The following is a 24,192-nucleotide window of genomic DNA, read 5'->3' on the forward strand; positions in this document are numbered from 1 at the left end:
CCGCTGGCCTTGAGTATAGTTCCGACAGTCTCTGACAAGGTGCCCCCGTCCTCCACATTTCCAGCATTGGATGCCTCCTCCTCGCCGAGGGGTACCTCGAGCCTGTCCTTGTGCCTCTGATGCCTGATGGGAGGGGGCTTGCTCCCACTAATCCCTTATCGGTCGGGCTGAAGAATGGTTGCATGAGTATGGTGGGTCAGACTGTTGTAGTTCCCCCACTCTTCGCTCCATCTAGGTCAGTTTCTCTTGCACGATGACAAGGGACCGCTGCAAGTCTTGCACCACCTGGACCAGCACCTCCTGATGGTTTGGTTCCCTCTGGTATTGGCACCCTGGACACGCATCACCCCAGACACATAGCTCTCTTCTTTACTTCGGGCCACTGTTTCCGCCAGGATTTGACGAAGCGTAAGAGCTGGATCTGCCCGGACCCGTTCTGACAGTGCTCGCCTCAAGGATGTGCTGTGCAGTCCCAGAATGAATTGCTCCTGGAGTATCCGGTCTTTAGAGCCCATGCCGCCAAATCCATCCGCCTCCTTTCTCTGCACCTCTGCTAACACTTCTTGCAGTGCTGTTGCATACTGAGAAATTCCTTCTTCTTCCCGCTGCAGCCTGGAGAAAAATTTGGCGCGAAGGTGTCCGGCGCTAGCAGTTTCGCCGTAGATCTCTTCCAGGAACTTCACTAGCTCCTTCAGGGTACTGCGGGTGAGTTCTGGTTGTAGGCAGACGTTTCTACGGGCTTCTCCCTCTAGGGCAGTTAACGCAATGTCCACTTCAAGGTCTGGGCTGATGTTATAAATCTTCAGGGTGCTTTGCAGCCGGGACACCCAGTCGGACAGTGGCATATTCTTGCCGTCAAACTTTTGTAGCACACTAAATATGGTGCCCATAGGGAGTGTCCTTGCAGGGGTTCCACCAATGCCCACAGCATCTCCATTAACATTAGCATTCCCGCCATTGCTGTCTGCTGCCTCCATCTTGATGACAGTACCCTGCTCGCAGTGCCACTTGAAGCGATGGCCGGGGGACCACCACGGTGCAGGAAGACTACTGTACACAAGATGAAGTGCAAACAACAAAGGGTAGATTTATTGGAGGGCAAGGAATGAAGGGAATGAGGAAGAAGAAAACGGGTATACAATGGCAACAGACAATTTACAAGAGTTATGAACTTTAACTTTTCCGTAAAACAGCACGGTGCTACAACTATTGCAGACTCAAAATATGTCTAACAAGCAAATGTAAACAATAAATGAGTGATGATGCTACTCTACGTATAACCTCCCTGGCCTTTACTAAGCAGGCCACACGGCTCTCGTGTACTGACTATTGAAGACTACACTAGGCCCTTACAGGTGCACCAAACAGGAACAAACTCACGGTGATGTTGGAGAATCAGGTCCAGTCCCAGGGGGGCCCCAGCAGTCTAATATGGTGGTGCGTACGGCTTTCTGTCAGCTCCGTGAAACGTGGTCTTCTCCTTGCTTCTGGATCCTAGGGATGCTCCTGGTAACTGTAAGTCTCTTTCTCTGTATCTGCGTGGCTCTCTTGCAGCTATGTCAGAACACAGTTCTTCTCTCTTTCAGCTATCAGCACAAAAAGTCCTCTCTGCAGCAGCCTCAGTTCACACAGGCTGCTCCAGCTCCACACCTGCACTCTGCCAGACTAGTTCGATTATTGCAGGGAAGAAGCAGAACATTCCATTACGCCAGACAAGGGGGTGCAGCCTCTTAATGTGACGGCGTGTTCCTTACTGTACAGCGTGTTCTTTACTGTCCGTAACAGCACCACCCTCTTACAAATGGACAGGTAGAAGCACATCTTCACATCATAGACAGGGTATGCAGAGTCAGCTCAGCACAAGATGCATTGCAGTAACCTGTTGAATTAAATGGTTGTACATACAGGTACTGGCATGGAGACAACTTGCCATTTGATGGCCCTGGAGGCATCCTTGCTCATGCTTTTTTCCCAAAAACACATCGTGAAGGGGATGTACACTTTGATTACGATGAAGCTTGGACCATTGGCAACAATTTAGGTAGGTACTAAACATCAATAAGCTAATACAACAGCATTCATGTCTATATATCTCTCTTTCTCCTTCCTATAGAAGCCTTTGCAGCTGATTATATAAATACACATTCACTTTCATCCACTGCAGGAACCGATCTTTTACAAGTAGCTGCTCATGAGTTTGGCCATGTGTTGGGTTTGCAACATTCCTCAGTCTCCAAGTCTTTGATGTCTCCATTCTATACCTTTCGCTATCCACTAAGCCTTAGCACGGACGATAAACAGGGAATTCAATATCTGTATGGTACGCCACAAACTCCAACCGTAGCTCCAACCGTAAAGCCAGAAAGCCGTCCGCTTGAGCCTGAGAGCAATGAGATCCCTTATTCTGAGGTTTGTTTCATAATGATGTCTGCATATGGAAATTATGTACCCCTACTATACTGTGAAAACGCGTTGTCTCATTTTGACCCTCTTTTTCAAAAATCATTAACTCATTACCTACATTGTCTAAGCAAATGTTTAGATCTAAAGTCAATGTCCATCTTTTACCATTCTGTATTGATCACTTTCTTTACATACCTGTGCAGTGATTATATTAACTTTGCAGTTATATAGTAAAAAAAAACAACAGATTTTTAAAAATGTTTAATCCATTTAGATTAAACGGATGGTTGACATTCTATACTGAAAGTATACTAGGGAATTTTAATTGTAGTTTCCCATTTATGGCTCTGTCCACATCTGTGTTGTGGATTAAAAACACAAAACATGATACAGGGTCAGGTCCGTCACGGTGACCAGAAAAATGCACACAGGAAAATTGCACACAGGAAAATTGCCCACATGAAAAATGCACACAGGAAAAATGCACACAGGAAAATTCCCCACACGGAAAATTCCCCACACGGAAAATTCCCCACATGGAAAATTCCCCACATGGAAAATTACCCACACGGAAAATTCCCCACACGGAAAATTCCCCACATGGAAAATTGGCAATTACAGCATCACAGAAGTTTCAGATCTATGATATTTCAGGTGCAAGGTGAGGATGTTCACATAATATGTGATCAACTTGTGATTTACAGTTGACCTAGTGCAAAACTGCAAAAATGATGATCTGTGGTTTGCAGCAGTCTGTCATTATCAGCACTAGATAGATCTAGTCTGCTCTCTTCTCTCACTGATTCTGCCTTACTCCTCCCACCAGCCAAGAGCAGCAGCACATGCAGAACCAGCAGCAGTGTGATCCAGAGGAGCCATCACTGCTATCAGTACCCACAAAAGAATCACTGCTGCTGGCAGAGATATTTGGTCCTGGAAGCCCAGAAGGCACCGCAGAAAGGTGAGATTCTGTCACTTGTACCACTTTGTGTTCTTGCTGAGAATGTATGATGTGCTTTTGCAGTAGAGTCCGATGGGCCCCAGTGCGAAATTTGGCCCTTCCCCCCCACACACACACACACATTGGTCAGATGTATGGGCCCCCGTAGTGTTCTAAATTCTATAAAGACGTATGAATTGCCCCCCCCCCCCTTCATTATGTAGTAATGTCCCCCATACTGGTATATATGCCCATCATCCTGGTGAATATGTCTGCATCCTGGTATATATGTCCTAATGCTGGTATATATGGTCCCCATCCTAGTATGTATGGTCCACATGATCTCCATCCTGGTATTTATGCCCCCTTTCTGGTATATATGTCCCTATCCTGGTTTACATGGTCCCCAATCCTAGGCTATGTGCACACGTAGGAAATGTGGTGCAGAATTTTCTGCACTAAATCTGCATCTCCTGGCAGAATCCACAGGTGCGTTTTTAATGCGTTTTTAGTGCGTTTTTTATGCTTTTTTTGTGCAGTTTTTGTGCAGTTTTTACCACTGCAGATTTCTATTAATGGAGGGGTGCAGAAACGCTGCAGAAACGCACAAAAGAAGTGACATGCACTTCTTTGAAATCTGCAGCATTTCTGCGCAGATTTTTCTGCACCATGTGCACAGCTTTTTTTTTTTTCACATTGATTTACATTGTACTGTAAATCACCAGCATTAGGACATATATACCAGGATGCAGACATATTCACCAGGATGATGGGCATATGTACCAGTATGGGGGACATTACTACATAATGAAGGGGGAGGGGGGCAATTCATACGTGTTTATAGAATTTAGAACACTACAGGGGCCCATACATCTGACCAATGTGTGTGTGTGGGGGGGGGGGAAGGGTCAAATTTCGCACTGGGGTCCATCGGACTCCACTGCAAAAGCACATCATACATTCTCAGCAAGAACACAAAGTGGTACAAGTGACAGAATCTCACCTTTCTGCGGTGCCTTCTGGGCTTCCAGGACCAAATATCTCTGCCAGCAGCAGTGATTCTTTTGTGGGTACTGATAGCAGTGATGGCTCCTCTGGATCACACTGCTGCTGGTTCTGCATGTGCTGCTGTTTTGGGCTGGTGGGAGGAGTAAGGCAGAATCAGTGAGAGAAGAGAGCAGACTAGATCTATCTAGTGCTGAGAATGACAGACTGCTGCAAATCACAGATCATCATTTTTGCAGTTTTGCACTAGGTCAACTGTAAATCACAAGTTGATCACATATTATGTGAACATCCTCACCTTGCACCTGAAATATCATAGATCTGAAACTTTTGTGATGCTGTAATTGACAATTTTCCATGTGGGGAATTTTCCGTGTGGGGAATTTTCCATGTGGGGAATTTTCCATGTGGGGAATTTTCCGTGTGGGGAATTTTCCATGTGGGGAATTTTCCATGTGGGGAATTTTCCGTGTGGGGAATTTTCCGTGTGGGGAATATTCCGTGTGGGGAATTTTCCGTGTGGGGAATTTTCCTGTGGGCATTTTTCCTGTGTGCATTTTTCATGTGGGCAATTTTCCTGTGTGCAATTTTCCTGTGTGCATTTTTCAGGGAACCGTCCGTCACATATTCATGTGACAGAGCTTTCATATGTGAATACAGTATATCCTAATACACAGTTATTTATTATTTATTTTGCGGCATATTCCGCAATTTACAGATCTCATCTCATGTGGGGCTCACAATCTAAATTCCTTATCAGTACTTCTTTGGTGTGTGGGAGGAAACCAGAGTACTCCGAAGAATCGTAGGCAAACACGGGAAGAACATAAACACCGGCACAATTTGCCCGTAGACCTCCATTTAAAAGAAAAAATGACCTTGGTACTTATATTAGTGTATCCAATTTTATTTTAGCCAGATGCCTGTACAACAGATTTTGATGCAGTATCCACAATCCGGGGAGAGCTGTTCTTTTTTCGATCTGGATATGTTTGGCGCCTAAGAGGGGGAAAGCTCCAGAGTGGATATCCAGCTTTGGCTTCAAGACACTGGAAAGGGATCCCTGAGTCGGTGGATGCTGCTTTGGAAGATTCTGTTGGGAACATCTGGTTCTTCCATGGTAAATAGCGTTACTCAACTTTTATTATTTTTTTTACATTAAGGAACCCTATCAGAAGTTATATAAAAATTGAATAAGCTAAAGATAAATTTCCTTATGTTTGGTATCAGGGGTGTATCGTTAATAGTGTCAAAACACGTGGCCATTATAGAGCCTGGGGGACCCTGGGTGATGCCAGCATTGGGCTTTCCCTGTCCAGTGTCACTTTTTCAATGGTATCTGCATCCTGGATGGAGATATGTAGCACCCGCTAGGGCCGTGGGGATACTCGGTACCCGGTCCGACACAGTTCTTAAAGGGGAAGGTCACAGCACCAGTGACCCGGTCCGTGACCCAGGGCGTCCAATAGAAGTGAAATTGTAATTAAAGGGAAAAATAAAGTTCATAGGGGATTGTTCGTGATGCCACCTGTGGTACTCGGCAATAAAGATGTTAGCTGACGCTGCTTCAGAGTCCGCTGGGGCCGATGGTGATGCAGCACAGTTGGTGCAGCTCTCCACAGGTAGAGCTAGACTGCAGGGTAACTGTATGAGTAAATGATGAGATGATGGTGGTTGTGGTAGACCGGGCAGGTGTAGTTGAAATAACGCAAAGACACGGTAAGGCCTGTCCCACACGTCCAGATAATTCCGGTACCGGAAAAATCGGTACCGGAGTTATCCATGTCTGTGTGTCCGTGTGCTCACATGGCACATCAGTGTGGCACACGAGCGGCAGCCGTGTGCCGCCCGTGTGCCGACTGGGTACCACACGGACCGTGCAGGAGACAGCGCTAGAGATAAGCGCTGTCCCCTGCATCTGGTGCTGAAGCCGCCATTCATTTCTTCTCTCCAGCAGCGTTCGCTGGAGAGAAGATATGAAAAATCATTTTTGGGGTTTTTTTTTTTGTGTTTCAAATAAAGATCCCTGTCACCACCCCCCTCCCACCCCCTGTGCGCCCGCCCGCTGAAAATAAAATACTCACCCGGCTCCCTCGCTGCGTCCTCTCAGCGCCGCAGCTTCTTCCTGTATGAGCAGTCACGTGGTACCGCTCATTACAGTGATGAATATGCGGCTCCACCCCTATTTTGGTGACAAAGATCTTTATTTCAACCGCACAAAAAAAACCAAAACAATGATTTTTCATTTCTTCACTCCAGCGAACGCTGCTGGAGAGAAGAAATGAATGGTAGCTTCAGCACCACGCTGGGGAGACAGCGCTTACTGTAGCGCTGTGTCCTGCACGACACACGGACGGCACACGGACAGCATCCGTGTGCGGTACGTGTTTTACACGGACCCATTGACTTTAATGGGTCCGTGTGATCCGTGCGCTCCCGCGAACACTGACAAGCCTCCGTGTTTTTCAAACGGACACACGGTCCGTGAAAACACGCTGACATGTGCAGAGACACATTGATTTTAATGTGTCTACGTGAGTCAGTGTCTCCGGTACGTGAGAAAACTGACACCTCACGTACCAGAGCCACTGACGTGTGAAACCGGCCTAAGGTGCAGTTTCCACTTTACTCACAGTTCTCCAGTCCACAAACGCCAGCTGGATGCTGTGTTCTCTCGGTCAGTGGCCCAGCAAATTCCCAGGTAGTTTTGGATGCACCTTTCCAGTACTCTGTTCGTATGCCTTTCTCTGGCCGCCTCACTACACTGACTTCCACTTCTCATGCCCAGCGCCTTACCCACAGTGTTCCATCAGCCATGCAGCCATGAACCTGGTCAGGCGACATCCTCTGAGTCCCCTGGAATCTATATGGCTGCCTTTTTGGCGAAGTTTGGGTGGATGTGACTGTGACTCCTGCAAAAGCCACAGCCTCTGGTTTCTTAGCTGAACTTAAAGTATTCCACTAAGTTGGGGCTGGTCCCCTGTCTGCGACCTGATCCCTCAACATCTGGATTAGGGCCCCACGGGTGGCTTATGAACTTCCCGTGCCCCTAGGACCCCTTCTTCCTCTCTCCTTCTCTGCAATCCCTCTCTCTCTTTTTAGTCTTTTAACTCCCACCACCCATTCCTATCCAGTCTGGGATGAGGCCTTCCTCGCTAAGGGTACACCCAGGTGCCCCGACTGAGCTAGTGTGTGTTGTTTGTGAGTGTTAGAGTCCTAGGTAGTGCCCCCCTCCTTCCATGAGAGTGGGATACCACACCTCTGGATGAAGTGCAGTACCTCTATGGCGACTGAACCCCAGGGGCGCCACAAATACAATGATAGAATTGGAAGCTATAAGCTCTTTTCCCTATTTTCCCTGTGTGTATGACCGATTAGTCACCCCTCGAGGTGCGCAAAACCACAGAAGCCCATCAGCCCTTTTGGTGCCTCACGAGAACCAAAGCAGCGTGAAAATAAAAAACGAACACTTTACTTTCTTCACAAAAAATTTACTTTGGAACCAAACTTTTTTATTTTCACAAGGGTATCAGGAGAAAATGGACCACAAAATTTGTTGTGCAATTTCTTCTGAGTATGCCGATACCCCATATGTGATGGAAAGCCACTTTTTGGGTGCATGGAAGGGCTCAGAAGGGAGGGAGTACCATTAGAGTTTTTGAATGTAAAATTGGCTGGAATCAATGGCGGGCGCTATGTCGCATTTGGAGACCCTCTGATGTACCTAAACAGTGGAAACCCCCCAATTCTAACTCCAACCCTAACAGCCCTAATCCCAACCCTAACCCCAACACACCCCTAACCCTAATGCCAACCCTAACTATAATCCTAACCACAATCCTAACACCAACACCACAACCCCAACCCTAGCCCAACCCTAACCCTATCTCAACGCTAACCCTTGCCCAACCCTATCCTTAATTCTAACCCCAACCCTAGCCCCAACTGTACCCCTAACCCAACCCTAGCCCAATCCTAACCCTAGCGCAATCCTAACCCTAGCTCTAACCCTAGCCCCAACCCTAGCCCCAATCCTAGCCCTAGCTCTAACCCCAGCCCCAATGAAAAAATATATTTTGTATTCTACTTTTACCTAACTAAGGGGGTGATAAAGGGGAGGGTTGATTTACTATTTTTTTTTATTTTGGTCACTGTAATATGGTCTATCATGGTGATCAAAGTGAACCAATAGGAAAAATCTCCTATTGTTGCCGAGTTCTGACCGGTGGATCTCGGCTAGCGCACTGCGCATGTGCCCACCATTTTCTTCCCAGAAGAAGATGTCGGAGGTACTGGGGGGCTCGAGGGACCCCATTTCTCTCTCTTTTGATGTGCTAGATCATATCCAAGGAGAAATGAGAGGGAAATCTGATTTTTTCACGGTCGCCGTTATTCGGTGAATAAAGGCAATCACAACAATAGGGGTGGTAAAAACTGACCTGAATCATGTTTTCCGCGCTCTCAGCTACCCCAGTAGCTGAGATCATGGAGATTTTCCAACGCAGGGGGGCGCTATGCCCTTATTTCTCAGTGCTGTGAAAAAGCAACGCTGAGGAATAAGTACCCTTAACTGCTGCCATTAATAGGCGTATCGGCGGTCGTTAAGGGGGTTAATAACCACAAATGTATTTAATCTATCCCTATATTCCCTTACAAAAGATGAAGAGTTAGTATTATCCAAAGAATTATCCTTTTCCCCACAACCAAAAGCAAAGATTTTGACCTCTTTTAGATCTTCAGGTTTTCACTAGAAAAATGACCCTGAAAAGACATTTTTCTTATTAATAAAAGCAAAGAGAAACCAGCCCCCTCCTTGCCACAGACCAACAAGTAATTTCATCTAAATATACTCTAAGGGGTTGACACCCTTAGCTGCTTTCTCAGGTAGACACAGGAACACTTTGCTGGTAAAACACTTGCTGGTTTAATAAAGTCCACGTAGACCAAGGCAGGGTTCAGAAAACAAAAACAGAGCCTTCCTGGCTTAATGGAAAAACAATACAAAGTTCAACAAAGTCCTTTCTCTGCCAGTTTCAACCTGCAGACACCACACACTGTCCTCAGCTCCTCCTTGGAGATATGTGGGAGTACCTCCTCTCCCAAGATACAACACCCCACTGACTCTAATGGCCAGGTGTTTAACACCCATGTGATGGTCACATAGCCATGACATCAGACAGGTCCTGTCAGGACTCTGCATGTGGAGATAAGGTGGACCTCCTCCCACCCGCTCTATGAAGGTCCACTAAAACCAGCCCATTACATAGATTCCTATTAACCCTCTCAGCACTTAGTGTGCTGGAGGCAAAAACACTCTGGTTTTACATCACTGACTGCAGTATGCACAGTGACACGTATCTCCCTTCACATACTATGCCAGTGACTGACACATATCCCCCCCCCCCCCGCCTAAAGCCGGGAGTTTGGGCACCTTCAGAGATACTAAATATGGAATTCAGGAGAGAGCATCCGCTGGCCTGTGCTCTACATGGAACGTGAAGTCTTGAAGGGCTTAGAACCACCTAGTCACCCTGGCGTTCTTACCCTTCTCACTCAACCATCTCAGAGGGACGTGGTCTGACACTAATTTAAACCTACGACCTAGCCACTTTATGGCTAAGCACTCTTTCTCCACTATTGCGTAGTTCTTTTCGCAAGACGAGAGTTTCCAGCTCAAGTATAGGATGGGATGCTCTTCTCCATTGATTTCCTGTGACAGCGTGGCTCCCAACCTCTGAAGCATCGGTCTGGACCACAAATTCCTTTCTAAAGACTGGTGTGACCAGAACCGGATGCTTGCACAGAGCCCGCTTCAGTTCTTGAAACACCATCTCTGTGTCAGGAGTCCATTTCACCATCGTTGACTGGGTGCCCACAAGGAGATCTGTTAACATTGCAGCAATTATGGCAAAGTTCGGTATGACACACCAGTAATACCCCCACAATCCCAAGAAACGCCCTCACTTACTTCTTGGAGAGCGGTTGGGGCCACTCCTGAATTGCCTCTATTTTATTCAACTGGGGCTTGATTTGCCTTCTCCCGACAATGTAGCCTAAGTACCTGGCCTCTTCCTTCCCTATGGCACACTTCTTGGGATTTATGGTGAGTCCCTCTTTCCTCAATACATCAAGGATCGCCTGTACCTTGGGCAGGTGCAAACTCAAGTCAGGGCTAAAGAGGACAATGTTATCCAAGTAAGCTGGGGCATATTTTTTTATGTGGAGCCAAGATTCGATCCATCACCCTCTAGAAGGAAGCTGGGACCTCCTGCAGTCCGAAAACCATCCTAGTATACTGAAAACACCCATCCGGCGTCGAGAAGGCCGTCTTCTCCTTAGCGCTCTGGGACATCGGGATCTGCCAGTACCCCTTTGTCACGTCGAGGGTTGTGATGTACCTTGCTGGTCCCAGTCACTCAATGAGTTCATCCACGCTGGGCATCGGGTACGCATCAAAACGGGACACCTCATTGAGCTTGCGTTAGTCGTTACAAAACCGCCATTTGCCAATGGGCTTTGGTGCGAGGACGATGGGACTTGACCAGCCACTCCTTGATTCCTCTATCACCCCAAGGTCCAGGATTTGGTAGGGTTTGAGGTTTACCCTTACATGCGGTTCCGTTAATTTATTTTTCCCTTTCAGATTTGCAGCAGATTACAATCTGCATAATGTCAATTCTTGCAACTTGTTTCACCCATACTACTAAGTGGGGGAAAATACACAACAAAAGCATGGCAAAAACATGGCAAAAAAAATAATTTACGCAGCACTCTTCCTGCCAACACATTAGGATATGCAGCACAATTTTCTCCTGCAAATCCTGAACGTGTGCACATAGCCTTGGTCCCTGTCCGTGTTTCCGCATCCTTCATTATAAGTCCTTGATAGCGTCTTCTTCCTCCTCCAAATTCATTATGATGCTATCAGGTACTGAGCATCCTCCATCACCTTCCAATTCATTACAAGTCCCTGACAGCATCCTCCCCATTTCACAATTCATTGTGATGCTATCAGGGGCTTAGCACCCTTCTCCACCACCCAATTCATTTTACATCCATATCTAATGTCCTCCTCCCCATCCCCTGTTCATAAGTCCATTACAAGTGCCCCTTACTCCCATCCCAATCCCCACATTCCTCATTGACCCCCCACATCCCATCATTGTTTGTCCACTCCACCACCCCCATCATTGCCTTCTCCCCATCTCCATCATTGCCCTTCCATCACCCCATCATTGCCCTCTCCACCACCCCCATCATTGACCTCCCCACCACCTCCATCATTGCTCTCCCCCATCATTGCTCTCCCCAGCACCTCCATCATTGCCCTGTCCACCACCCCCATTATTGCCCTCTGCACCACCTCCATCCTGGCTCTCCCGCACCACCCCCATCATTGTTCTCTCCCACCGACCCCTTCATTGCTCTCCCCCACCACCTCTATCATTGCTTTCTCCACCACCTCCATCATTGCCCTCTCCACCACCTCCATCATTGCTCTCTCCACCACCTCCATCATTACCCTATCCATCATCCCCATCATTGTCCTCTCCACCACCACCATCATTGCCCTCTCCACCACCACCATCATTGCTCTCCTCCACCACATCCATAATTGCTCTCCCTCACCACCTCCATCATTGCTCTCCTCCACCACCCCCATCATTGTTCTCCCCCACCATCTCTATCATTGTCCTCCCCCCAATGTGTTATTAAAAAACAAACACACCACTTACCTCTCCGCACATTCCTCACAGCCGCAGCATTATTGTCACTGGCAGCTTTCTGTCTGACACAGCCACGCGCTGAATGCTGACATCATCCAGCCGGGCGACTGTGTCAGACAGAAAATGCTGGAAGGAAGTACAGGACGGATCCCTGCACCTCCGCTCCGCTGCCATTTTCTCCTGTAGGCAGTGGAGCTGCATGTATCGCCGCCTGCCCGTTGCACATGAAGGCAATCTGGCCATGGGCCCCTAGATCCTCGGTGCAGCTGCATCGGTTGCACCGGCAGTATGTCTGCCCCTGAATATGTGGCCATTTTGGGGGTTTAAATACTTTATTTTCTAATTTTCTAACCATGTATCATTCTTTTGCACTTCACAAATACTTGGTACTTTGTGTTGGTATATCGCATAAAATCCAAATATAATACATTTGCGTTTGTTGGTGTAGCGTGAAAAAATGTGGAAAAGTTCATGGGGTATGAATACGGTACTTTAAGACACTGTTATATATTTTTAGAACCTAGGGGCAAGTAATTGGTAATAAAGCCAGGTCCAAATGGAATTGTATTCTACTGGACATTTGTGGCAATATTGTATTTAGGGCACAAAACTTTTTTCATGCCTGGGCTGATCACAGGATCCTGTGGCATTCTGGTGGTCCAATCTGACCCATGAGCGGGTAAAAATATACCTCTGAGTTTAAAGAATATATAGTTATAAGATAAGAACATCTGCTTGTGATGTTACTTTTGCTGACCTGAGGTATGTGCCAGGTTTTCTTTGCTCTTAACATTGAAAACAATTATATCTCAAACGGATCACAAATTATATCACTCTGTTTTAACCCTAAGGCAAAAAAGTGATGGGATAAATACATGTCAAACAACTCCTTCACCTTATGAAGCTGCAGAAGTATAATTGTAATAAATATATTTAGATAGATGATTTGATGTAGCTCCTTAAAAAAACAATTGTCTGAAATAACAGTGACTATAGAGTTCACAAAGAAGTGCATTATAGCTGTCTATGTGACAAATAGTGCTCTATTGAGAGAGATTACATTCATTAGCAGAAAGAATAGATGTAGATATTACCAAATATAGAGGTTCGGGTTATTCTATTATAACTAACAGTGAGTATTGATTGTGCAGATACAAGCTAGGGCAGGTCCATGGATCATCTCGCATTCTTAGGCCTTTGTTGGATGTCTGTACACTGGAGCCGCAGCATGTCCTATTAACCCTGAGGCACAGAAGAAAATCAAGCTTTTGCCAGCTCAACTGCCCCATGAAGCTACATACCCTAGAGCACAATATTTCAAACATTGCAAGAGAGGGGCATTGACAGACAGGTAGCAGACATACGGAACACAAGGTTCACAGGGACAGGCAGATTTTTGGATGATAAAGCAATTTATAGCTTCCCTTAGATTTTTAGCCTGATAATCATATTTGTATATATAAGTGTGTATAGGCAGGTGTGGAAAAAATCCCACATAGTAAGAATGCTTTGAAGAATAGAATTGCTAATAGTTTATTTATAACAATTAAAAAAAATGCAAAGTGAATGAAGAAAAGAGAGATCTAAAGCAAATTAATATTTGTTGTGACCACATTTCACCTTCAAAACAGCATTAGTTCCTTTAGGTATTGTCACAGGGTTACTGCGATAGTGTGGAGCCAGAAGACCGCAGCATCTGATTGCTCCTACTCTGGCTCTGATTAGAAGCACTTCTCCGTCATTTTAAATGTGTTTATTTCTTCTGGCAGAACAGGGGTTAATCGGCCATCTTGGAAATCCCTGTACTCACAGCTGGGCTCGGTTAGCCACTCCTTTCCCCTTTATAATCTGGGCTCTGTAGCAAATCCTTGTCAGAACTAGCTTTACTGCTGCATGGCTAACGGAGGGAGAGGAGTACATATGAGAAGGAGAGTTGAAGGAGTTATTAGTGACTGTTGCTTGGTTTGTATGCCTGGTAATTCCTTATCATTCTCTATTTTGGTTTATTCCCCTACCTTCACACCCCGGTGCATTCCTCTGTTTTATGTGAGTGAATATTTTCTATGCCTGGAGTTTTCTGTTAACCCTCGTCTGTGTTGCCTTTTTTGTTGGATTGGTGTACTATGGTGCACAGTAGCGCTCCCTCTTCCTTGGGTGAGGAAAGAGAACAGACTGAGGGCTAACTCAGGAGATAAGGCAAGGGCTGAGGCCCTTGCATCTTCGCCATCTGAAGTATCCAGGGGAGCATGGCAAGCATGTTAGGGACAGGGAAGGAGCCCCTGGTCGTGGGTCACACGACAGCTGTCGTGACAGGTATACTTGCATATTTTGTCAGACATTTTTTTGGATTATATTGAGGTGTGTGAGTAATTAATTATTCCAGACGTGATAATGATCATTTTTTTCATATGAAGATTGAAACGCAGTCACTAACTGAAGCAGTAATGTCTGTGTAGATTGCTTAAAACTGGATGAAGAACAGCCAATCTCTATTACAATGGTCAAACTGCGGAGGTCAGTTTCATGTCATATCATAAGAAGACGGAATACAGAAAAGACAGAAAGTGGCTATATTGCATAAGCTCTTTTGAAGAAGCACCAAGAAATGGAAAATGTTGAGGTCCATAGACGCAGTAGATGACCAAGGAAACTTACCTGAGAAGATGAAAAATAAATCATGCTTCATTTCAGTTCATAAGAAGGCTTGCAATGCCATCAGTTCACAATGAACAGCAACATTTGGACACAGCTACATCCATCTACTGTTCAGAGAAGTTTGGTCAGAAGTTGTCATGATCGAAGAATTGCAGCCAAAAAACATATTTTCATCATGGAAACAAGGTCAAGTGACTCAACTATGTACGAAAACATAGGAACTGGGGTGCAGGAAAATGTCAGCAGGTGCTCTGGACTTATGAGTCAAAATTTCAAATTGCTATAACAAAAGGCTATTTGTCCTCCCAAGGGCTGGAGAGTGGTACAATAATGAGTGTCTGCAGGAAACTGTGAAGCATGGTGGAAGTTTCATCAAATTGAGTTGGAATTTGGTCAAGATTAATAGTGTCCTAAATGTTACGAAATAAGGGAGATACGTATTTATCCATCATGCCGGTCTCTAATTGTTTCCATATTTATTCTGCAGCAAGACAATGGCCCCAAATATTCAGCCAATTTTATTTTCTCTTTTTCTTTTGTGTGAAGAAGAACAAGGAGCCCTGGAATTGATGATACAGCCTCCAGAGAGCCAGATTACAACATCATTAAGTCTGGGATTACGTGAAGAGACAAAAAAATGCATAATTCCACATCCACAGAATATCTGTGGCTAGTACACCAAGAAGTTAGGAATAACCTCCCTGCTCTGCTGAGTTCTTTCAAAAACTGTGTGCAGGCGTACATAGAAGAAATGATGATGTTTCGAATGCAAAGGGTGGTCACACCAAATATTAACTTGATTTAGATTTCTTTTTTGTTCATTAACTTTCCATTTTGTTCAGCGATAAAATTAAACTTATTAAAACTTCTATTTTTAAAGGCATTCTTTTTAGCCTTATTTTTCTTTCACTCAGGCCTATATCTTGTGCACAGTATTGTATATAGATTGATGCTTGTATATTTTTTGTATGTAATTTGGGTGTAGTGTGCATACAGCTACAGAAAGTGGTAAGTTAAAGATTATATTTATATTATACATTTCTATTATTTCTTTTACAGGTTTAAAGTACTGGGTATTTGATGGAAAATTACAAGCCACAGGCCCTTTCCAGATATCCGATCTTGGATTGTCTGTGCCTGCTGTTCAAGCGGCACTTTTATGGGGCACAAACAAGAGTAAGAAAACATACTTATTTAGAGGAGCAGAATATTGGCGATTCAATACTGAGACACGACGGATAGAAAATAGACACTCGAGAAGCATGAGTGATTGGAGAGGAGTGCCCACAAGCATAGATGCTGTCTTCCAGGATGAACATGGTGAGAATATACTATTTCTGTAAAGAAGGGCATTGGTCATAATTTCTAAAGCATTATGCACTGGAATTCATCTTAAAGGGAATCTGTCAGCATAGTTTCACACCTGAAACTATGTATATGCGCATGTAGGTTTTTCACATACAAGTCCAACAATACCTTTACATAGCCAATCCGGTCCTCCATTAATGAAAAATCAGCATTTGAAATTATATGCGAATGGATATTGTAGATCTGAAGCCTCTGTCACTCCAGCTCTATTTCTTGCACTTCATTACCTCCTCCTTCTTGACTGATGATTTCTTTGCGTGAAGTCACACAGCACTGAGGCTCTCAATTAGGCAGGAAGAGGTGGTACTGGGAGGGGAATAGAGCTGAGTGACAGAGTCTTCAGTTCTACCACAGTCCTTCATCCTCATTTACATATCTATTCAAATTCTGATTTCTCAGAAGCTGAGGAATGGATTTTCCATGTAAAGCTATTGCTGAACTTGTCTTTGAAAGAGTTACTGTGATTATAAATAGTTTGCGGTTGGTGAAATCCTGCTGACAGGTTCAGTTTTCTTTTAAAATCAGGCACAGCAACATATTATAAGCTATTTCGAGTTACAATAGTATTGGAATACTCATAAAATAATTTTTAAGACCCCCATACATAAAAAATAGTTTTGAAACACATCATCTTCTGCGGGTTTCTAGCTCTCTCACAGCAATTGAATATGAACAGCTGATTTTTTTCTTCTCCCAGTAAATAAGACGCCAAAGCTGTGTGGCAGCAATTGTTGGGAAAAATAGGTGTCAGCAGAGCCGGTTTTAGACAAAGTGAGGCCCTGGGCAAAAGTTTAAAGTGGGGCCCCAAATGCTCACATACTCCACATCACACAGAAGCTTTTCTGTTGTATTTACATGTGCTGAGTTCAGGCCGCTAAAGGAGTGTAATCGACAATATTGAAGTCGTTCGATGCTTGTTTCCCGGCCTATTTACACAGGCTGAAGAAGAATGATGGGCACAGAATGATCACTAGTACAACAATCTGTCCCCATACAGTATCTGTCACGGGTTCCTTCTCCGGTATCACACAATCAACAGAGCAAGAGAATAGTGAACAATTCCAAGACCTTTATTTAGGCAAAACACGAAAGGTCCATATATATACGATCCATCACACAAAGGATAAAATATTCCAGAACACGAATGCATCCAGTAACAGGATAAAAGTCCAACAATCCAGCACAGAGGATAACAGTCCATATTCCCTTTTTTCTCTCTGATGTGCTGTGTTCACTTCATAGTTCCAAACAAGACTTATCCGTGTCTCACCTCCCCATTCACAGGTTAGAGGAGTGGGTCACAGGGGCTCATTGTTTCAACAAGCTAGGTCAACATGTCATTAGCATATTAGCAAACAACATTATTCCCTGACCCTGTGGAGAGATAACATTACAGAACTGTGGGGAGAATATCAGATGGCAAATATCAACTCAACACCATGAAAATAAGTAAAATAGAAATATACACAAAATGATACCCACATAACATATCACACCATCACAACCTCTCCCCCCTCATAATAAGTGAGCATGCCATTAGGTCAACACAGACCTCTGGCCTGCTCACTTTAGTCCACTTTGCTTCACTGTTTATAGTTCCTTGTACAGTGGCAGGGGTTGCAATAATCATGAGCACTTGTTGTCCATAAATTCCCGGGTCCTGGCTTTATGGTCATACCAGGTTTTTTGTCTGGACTGGGCCGTTCGCTGATGTTCATTAGCCACGGTAGCTTGCTGGGCGAGACAGTCTCTGAACTCTAGAACGTAGGGAATGATGGGCATTACGGTATCTGCGATATCTCCCTCCAATTGTTCTTTCAGAAGAAGGAGAGGCCCACGGACCTTCTGCTCCCACAAAATGACTTTGCAACTCCCCAATGTCATTTCCAAGGACGATATCTGCAGGAAGTCCTCCCATAACACCAATCCAACACAGTTTTTCTCCAAAACCGAAATCCAAATGTACCAAAGCTCTCTGTATATATTTGCAGACACCCCCCGCCAGGACAATGGGAATTCCCGGGCCCTGGTGAATTGCCTCGGGTCGAACCACACGGGGGTCAGCGATAGTCAGGAATGCCCCTGTGTCTCTAAATCCCGGCACTTTGTATCCATCAATTAAGACATCCTGCAGGTGGCAATGCCGTTGCTGTGTATTTCTGGACAAAGGCCGGAGTCCGTACACTCCAGGAGGGGTATCTATGGTGCCGTGGTCGGTGGTCCACTCTGGTGGGGGTGGTGGTTCCTCTTCCTCAGGCGGGATGGAGTGCACAAGATGCACTGGACGAGGTGGGGCTGCGTGGGGCTCCCTCGGAATCCTTGAGGGACAGCCAGACTGCAAATGTCCAGGTTGCCCACACCCGTAACATCTCTCTGTGATACCACCAGGTCGTGGTCGGAACTGTTGGGGCCCAGGATTGTGAGCTGTGATTGTCATCAGCCTGCGGCTGGGTGGAGGGGCAGATATAATCGGAGTGGGACGGGGCGCGGGAGAAGGCCGTGGTTCATAGTCCAGAAGCCTCCTCCATTGCGGTCAGATAGTAAGGGCTTCATCGGCCAGGGCTGCAGCTCTATCCATGGTGCACGGCGTGCGCTCCCGGACCCATTCCCATACCTTTGCACGGCACTTGGCAAGAAATTGTTCTATAAGGAACGCCTGTATAACATCTTCCACAGTAAAGGCGTTTTCTGCTTCCAGCCATCTCCGACATGCCTGGGACATCTTATGTGCATACATCCTAAACGATCCCCCTGTAGTGCATGGGAGGTCTCGGAACTTGGCCCTATATGAGTCTGGGGTGATAGCATGGTAATCCAGGATAGTCTGCTTTACAATGTTATAATCCCGATTCCACTGTGAGTCAATGGTTCGGTAAGCCTCCGCCAGGCTACCGTTCAGGAGTCCCACTAACAAACGCATCCAGCCAGAGTGGGGCACCTCCATCACAGCACATTGCTGCTCAAAGTCCTTGAAGAACCCCTCCACATCTCCGGAAGCCTCATCAAATGGCTTAAACTCTGTCTGGGTGATCCGTACAGGCTCCCTGATCATTGGGTTTACAGTCCACATTGCGGTACTCCCTCTTTCAAGCTCCATTGCTTCTTGTCTCCGCTGTGCCATGTGGGCAGCTTCCTCCTTGTACTCCTGAGAGACGCCTGGGTCCAGAACCACCATCTCTTCTTCGTACCACACCACCCACTGGCTTTTTGGGGTGGGGGTCCTCGTCTCCAGTGCTCGTCCTTCAGACATATGGGAGTAGGTGGTCTGGCTAGCACCCACCAGTAGATCGATTAAGGCCTCTTTAGTCAGTCCCTGGTAGTTCAGGCCTAGGTCTCTGGCTCTCTCCTGTAAACTGGATACAGTCCAATTTCTGTTCTCACTCTGTGTGAGGTTCTCCATTAGGTTACGCTCTGTTGATCCCGCTGCTTGCCACCAGTTGTCACGGGTTCCTTCTCCGGTATCACACAATCAACAGAGCAAGAGAATAGTGATCAATTCCAAGACCTTTATTTAGGCAAAACACGAAAGGTCCATATATACGATCCATCACACAAAGGATAAAATATTCCAGTAACAGGATAAAAGTCCAACAATCCAGCACAGAGGATAACAGTCCATATTCCCTTCTTTCTCTTTGATGTGCTGTGTTCACTTCATAGTTCCAAACAAGACTGATCTGTGTCTCACCTCCCCATTCACAGGTTAGGGGTGTGGGTCGCAGGGGCTCATTGTTTCAACAAGCTAGGTCAACATGTCATTAGCATATTAGCAAACAACATTATTCACTGACCCTGTGGAGAGATAACAATACAGAACTGTGGGGAGAATATCAGATGGCAAATAACAACTCAACACCATGAAAATAAGTAAAATAGAAATATACACAAAATGATACCCACATAACATATCACACCATCACAGTATCATGTTATGAACAGAATATCTGCAGGTCACACTGGACAATGTGCTGATGAGAACAATGATTTTTTTTCCGGCATAAACAATCCAATCACTCAAGGAATAGGCAGCATTTTGCTTGTTTAGGATAATACACCCCATAGTCCTCCACATAGTATAATGCACCCCATAGTCTTCCATATAGTATAATGTGCCCCATAGTCCTCCATATAGTTTAATGTGCTACATATCCCTCCATATACTTTATTACACTCCCCATAGTCCTCAATGTAGTATAATAGTCCTTCATATTGTATAATGCAGCCCCCATAGTCCTCCATATAGTACAATGCATTCCTCATTGTATAATGCGCCCCATAGTCCTTCATATAGTATATTGCAATCCCCATAGTCCTCGATACAGTATAATGCAGGTCCCATATAGTACATATAGTATAATGCACTCCCCATGGTCCTTGATAGAATACAATGCAGCCCCATATAGTATAATGCAACTCTTAGTCCTCAATAGAGTATAATGCAGCCCCCCTCAGAGTATATTGCAGCCCAACTCATCGAGTACAATGCAGGCCCCTTCAAAGTATAATGCAGCCCACTTCAGAGTATAATGCAGCGCCTCCTCATAGAGTACAATGCAGTGTCCCCTCATAGAGTATAATGCAGCGCCCCTTCATAGAGTTTAATAGTGCCCCCTCATAGAGTATAATGCAGCCCTCCCACACACACATACACAGTATAATGCACCATCCCCTACACACACACACACACACACACACACACACACACACACACACACACAGTATAATGCAGCCCCCTTACACAGACAGTATAATGCAGCCTACTCCCACACAGTATAATGCAGAGCCCCACACAAACACTATAATGCAGCCCTCACACACACAATAATGCAGCCCCCCCACACACAGACATACAGTATAATGCAGCCTACACACACAGTAATGCAGCCCCACAGTCCTGCAGTATTACACACAGTATAATGCAAAAACACACACGATACCTACCTCTCCCAGTTCCACACTGCTCTAGCTTCTGCAGCTAATCTCAACAGCAATACTGCTGGCACAGCGTGGCTCACAATGACGTGACGTCATCGCACACCCACTGAGCCAGAAGCAGAGGGGGAGTGATAGGAGAGGGAGCGTCATCATGCAAGTGGAGGCGGAGTGACGACCGAGACCATTTTTCTCACGTGCCCCATAGCGGCCACATAGTGTGCCGCTATTAGCGCACACCACTAGCTGGGGGCTCCTGGGAGAGCAAAGGCCCTAGGCAGCTGCATAGTCTGCCTGCCCCTAACACCGGCCCTGGTCATCAGAATAAATGGATAGCAGCAACACACTTTCAGACTTGTGTTCAAAACTAGAGAGCCTTTTCTGTTTCAGCTTGCCATCAGTTTGATGTGAAGGGGTCTGGCTGACTGGTTCCTGTCGCTAAATCTGCTAATTAATATGCCTGACTTGGTCATTATGAGAAGAAAAGTGGCTTGGCTATTCAGATTAGCCTTCCATCCCGTGCAGGAAATTCTCTTCTGTGTTGAGCATTAGTAGTAAGCAGAGCTGTCTGAACCCAGAAACACACCAATATCTATATTTGATAATACAACCATAATAGTTATGTTTATCCTTGTTTTTAATAAGAATATGGAAACCTAACTGGACAATCATTTTAAACAATTAGCACTATTTTACAGTGATTATAGCTAATATTCCAACTCTAAAAAATGGATCATAGTAATAACTATTACTTTATTGCTATTCTGGACCAAATAAGGTATTTTGGTGTTTTAGGCCAATAAAGAAAATTATGCCCCCAAGTATAAAAACAGCTGTAAATTATAGTGATTATATCATTTTTAGAGGAGAGGTTCATTAAAACATCACTGGTGACCTAAAGAGGTGAAATGGTAAATGGGATAATTTCTAAAATCAAGTACTTTTTTTAGCTGTGGTGTGATCAGACCATGTCCCTGTACGGTCAGACACGGCCATTGCACACCACACAGCAGGGGCACATGCTTATCTCAGCACAGGAATATTTTTTACACATCTATTTGTGGAAATTATTATTATTCCAAGATCTATTGATTAAAATGTACTTTGTTCATGGGACAACCCCTTAGAGGACCTGTACAGATGTGTTCATATGATCATTTGACCATCTCTTTGAGGGTCCTTCTACAATAAATAGCCCTGCATACATTTGGGATGATTACACATAACAGTTTCAGAATGGATTTGTGCCCCCAGTGAGAAATATTTATTCACAATCAACTTTACCGTGTTTGCTTGTAGGTTTTGCTTATTTCCTGCGGGGTCGATATTATTGGAAGTTTGATCCTGTACAAGTTCGTGTGCAGGAGGGTTATCCCCGCCTGATCAGTCAAGATTTCTTCAACTGCCCTGCATCATCATCATCATCTGCCAACTCGTTATGATGAAACCAACTGCACTTAACCCTTTCTTTCAATACATACATGTATTCGTGCAGAGCACTGACATAAGCCAAATGTATTTGCGAAGAGCACTGACTTAAGACAAGTCCATGTTTTTTAATGGACTGCAGAGTAAAGCAAAGAACAGTATTTGCTGTCGCACCAACCAATTGTGTTTCTTGTTGGACTGATTTATAAAGCAAGGTGATTTAACTCCAGGTGCAGAGTAAGGCACATTGTAACCCTACCATGTGCTTTTATGGAAAAAAAATACGTTATTGCCTTGCTACAAGTCATGTGATGGATTGCCAGGAAGCTTAGACTGCATGTGTGTGCGAGATAAAAGGGACTCAGGAAACCGATTCCGAAAAACGAAACATCAATTTTTTATTTTAGTCTTTTTCTTAGGGTTCGGTTGTGATTTCACAGCATCAGAGCTACCAACATCTAGAAGTACTGTAACAATTTTATTACGACACATAGAACGAATATTATTATATTATGAAGAAACACAAAATACCCCATATCTGCAACTCAAAATCTATGTTTAACTCATTACACTTTGCTGACATTGACTATATTAACACAGTGTGCAATACTTACCTAGAGAGAGGTTTTCTCTATCTTTTATTTAATGTATGTATCTGTACAGAAACAATACGTCTTGCAGTGCTGGACACTGATCAAGAAGGGTTTGTGGCACACGTTTGCTAATTATTCTCACTATCTGGGAAGAGTGGCTGATCCCACAATCTTCTTTTAACATTTCTACTTATGACATTTTGTAACAAACTAAAACTGCCTTATGATTTTTTTCAGTACAAAATCATATAAGTTTCTTACAATGTTGAATTTCCAAGTTATTATTCCACAGGCAAAATACAGGTAAGTTCTTTGCTGAATGGGACTGCTGAATTTATCTGTGGATTTGCACAATTTTTATGAGTGGATTTTGCCTGCCGATTTTACCTGTGGATTTACAAATCTCATCTACGTGCTGCAGATATACTAAAGTGGAACCATTGTTTTAATTTCTATTTTAAAAAAATGAATACTACACATTAAAATAAGCAACTTTGTAATATATTTTATCAGAGAAATCTACTTCTTTCTCTGCCAGGACAGATCATTCATTTTATAAATGTTCAATTCATTAGTAAAATCTGTATTTAGTGAAGACAGGCAGATATTTCATTACTGAGATAGGAGATGGCAGTTAGAACTGATCAAATTCTATGTAGTGGGGAGGCAGTGAAGGGGAAGAGAGAGGAGCTAGAGGCAGAGCTCCTTCCCTCCTCCGGTCTACATAGAATCTTATCAGAACAGACAGAAAAAATGGACGTAACAGCTTAGATGGAAACAAAATCTGTATATAGACATCTACCATGAGTAATAATGGCATATACGTCCTAAACAGTGAATAGCACACCATTCGGAAATGTAAAGAACCAAAGAAACCACTGGGCATGGATCAAAAGAAGGGACAAGGTGACAGAATAAAATACCTTTATTGAAAAGTGGGTGGCAAAAGTTGGCAGTGTGTGCAAGAGTGCCTGCACAATTACAATGATGAGGTTAAAAAGACGACAAACTGTGTACAAGATACAATTAATACAAAAGAAGGGGGACCACAGAGAACATGATAGCAATGAGATTTTATAGTGCTTAATAGGTTAAAGTGCAAAACAATACTATTCCCATAAAGGGTAAGCCTATATGTGAC

The 24,192-nt window shown here is 44.6% G+C and overlaps 1 protein-coding gene across 1 annotated transcript in view; it reads left to right on the top strand.

Moving 5' to 3' along the window:
• The window catches only part of MMP11 (matrix metallopeptidase 11), a 62,951-nt gene extending 39,006 nt beyond the window's left edge, over nt 1-23,945 (top strand). The window contains exons 4-8 of the mRNA XM_077280852.1: nt 1,908-2,041; nt 2,165-2,409; nt 5,264-5,468; nt 15,790-16,050; nt 22,330-23,945. Coding sequence (XP_077136967.1) covers nt 1,908-2,041; nt 2,165-2,409; nt 5,264-5,468; nt 15,790-16,050; nt 22,330-22,472 — 988 coding nt within the window. The 3' untranslated portion in view covers nt 22,473-23,945. The remainder of the gene's footprint in view (nt 1-1,907; nt 2,042-2,164; nt 2,410-5,263; nt 5,469-15,789; nt 16,051-22,329) is intronic.
• Nucleotides 23,946-24,192: the final 247 nt, after the last annotated feature.

Source organism: Ranitomeya variabilis, chromosome 1, assembly GCF_051348905.1.
Source record: "Ranitomeya variabilis isolate aRanVar5 chromosome 1, aRanVar5.hap1, whole genome shotgun sequence".
NCBI classification, from domain to species: Eukaryota; Metazoa; Chordata; class Amphibia; order Anura; family Dendrobatidae; genus Ranitomeya; species Ranitomeya variabilis.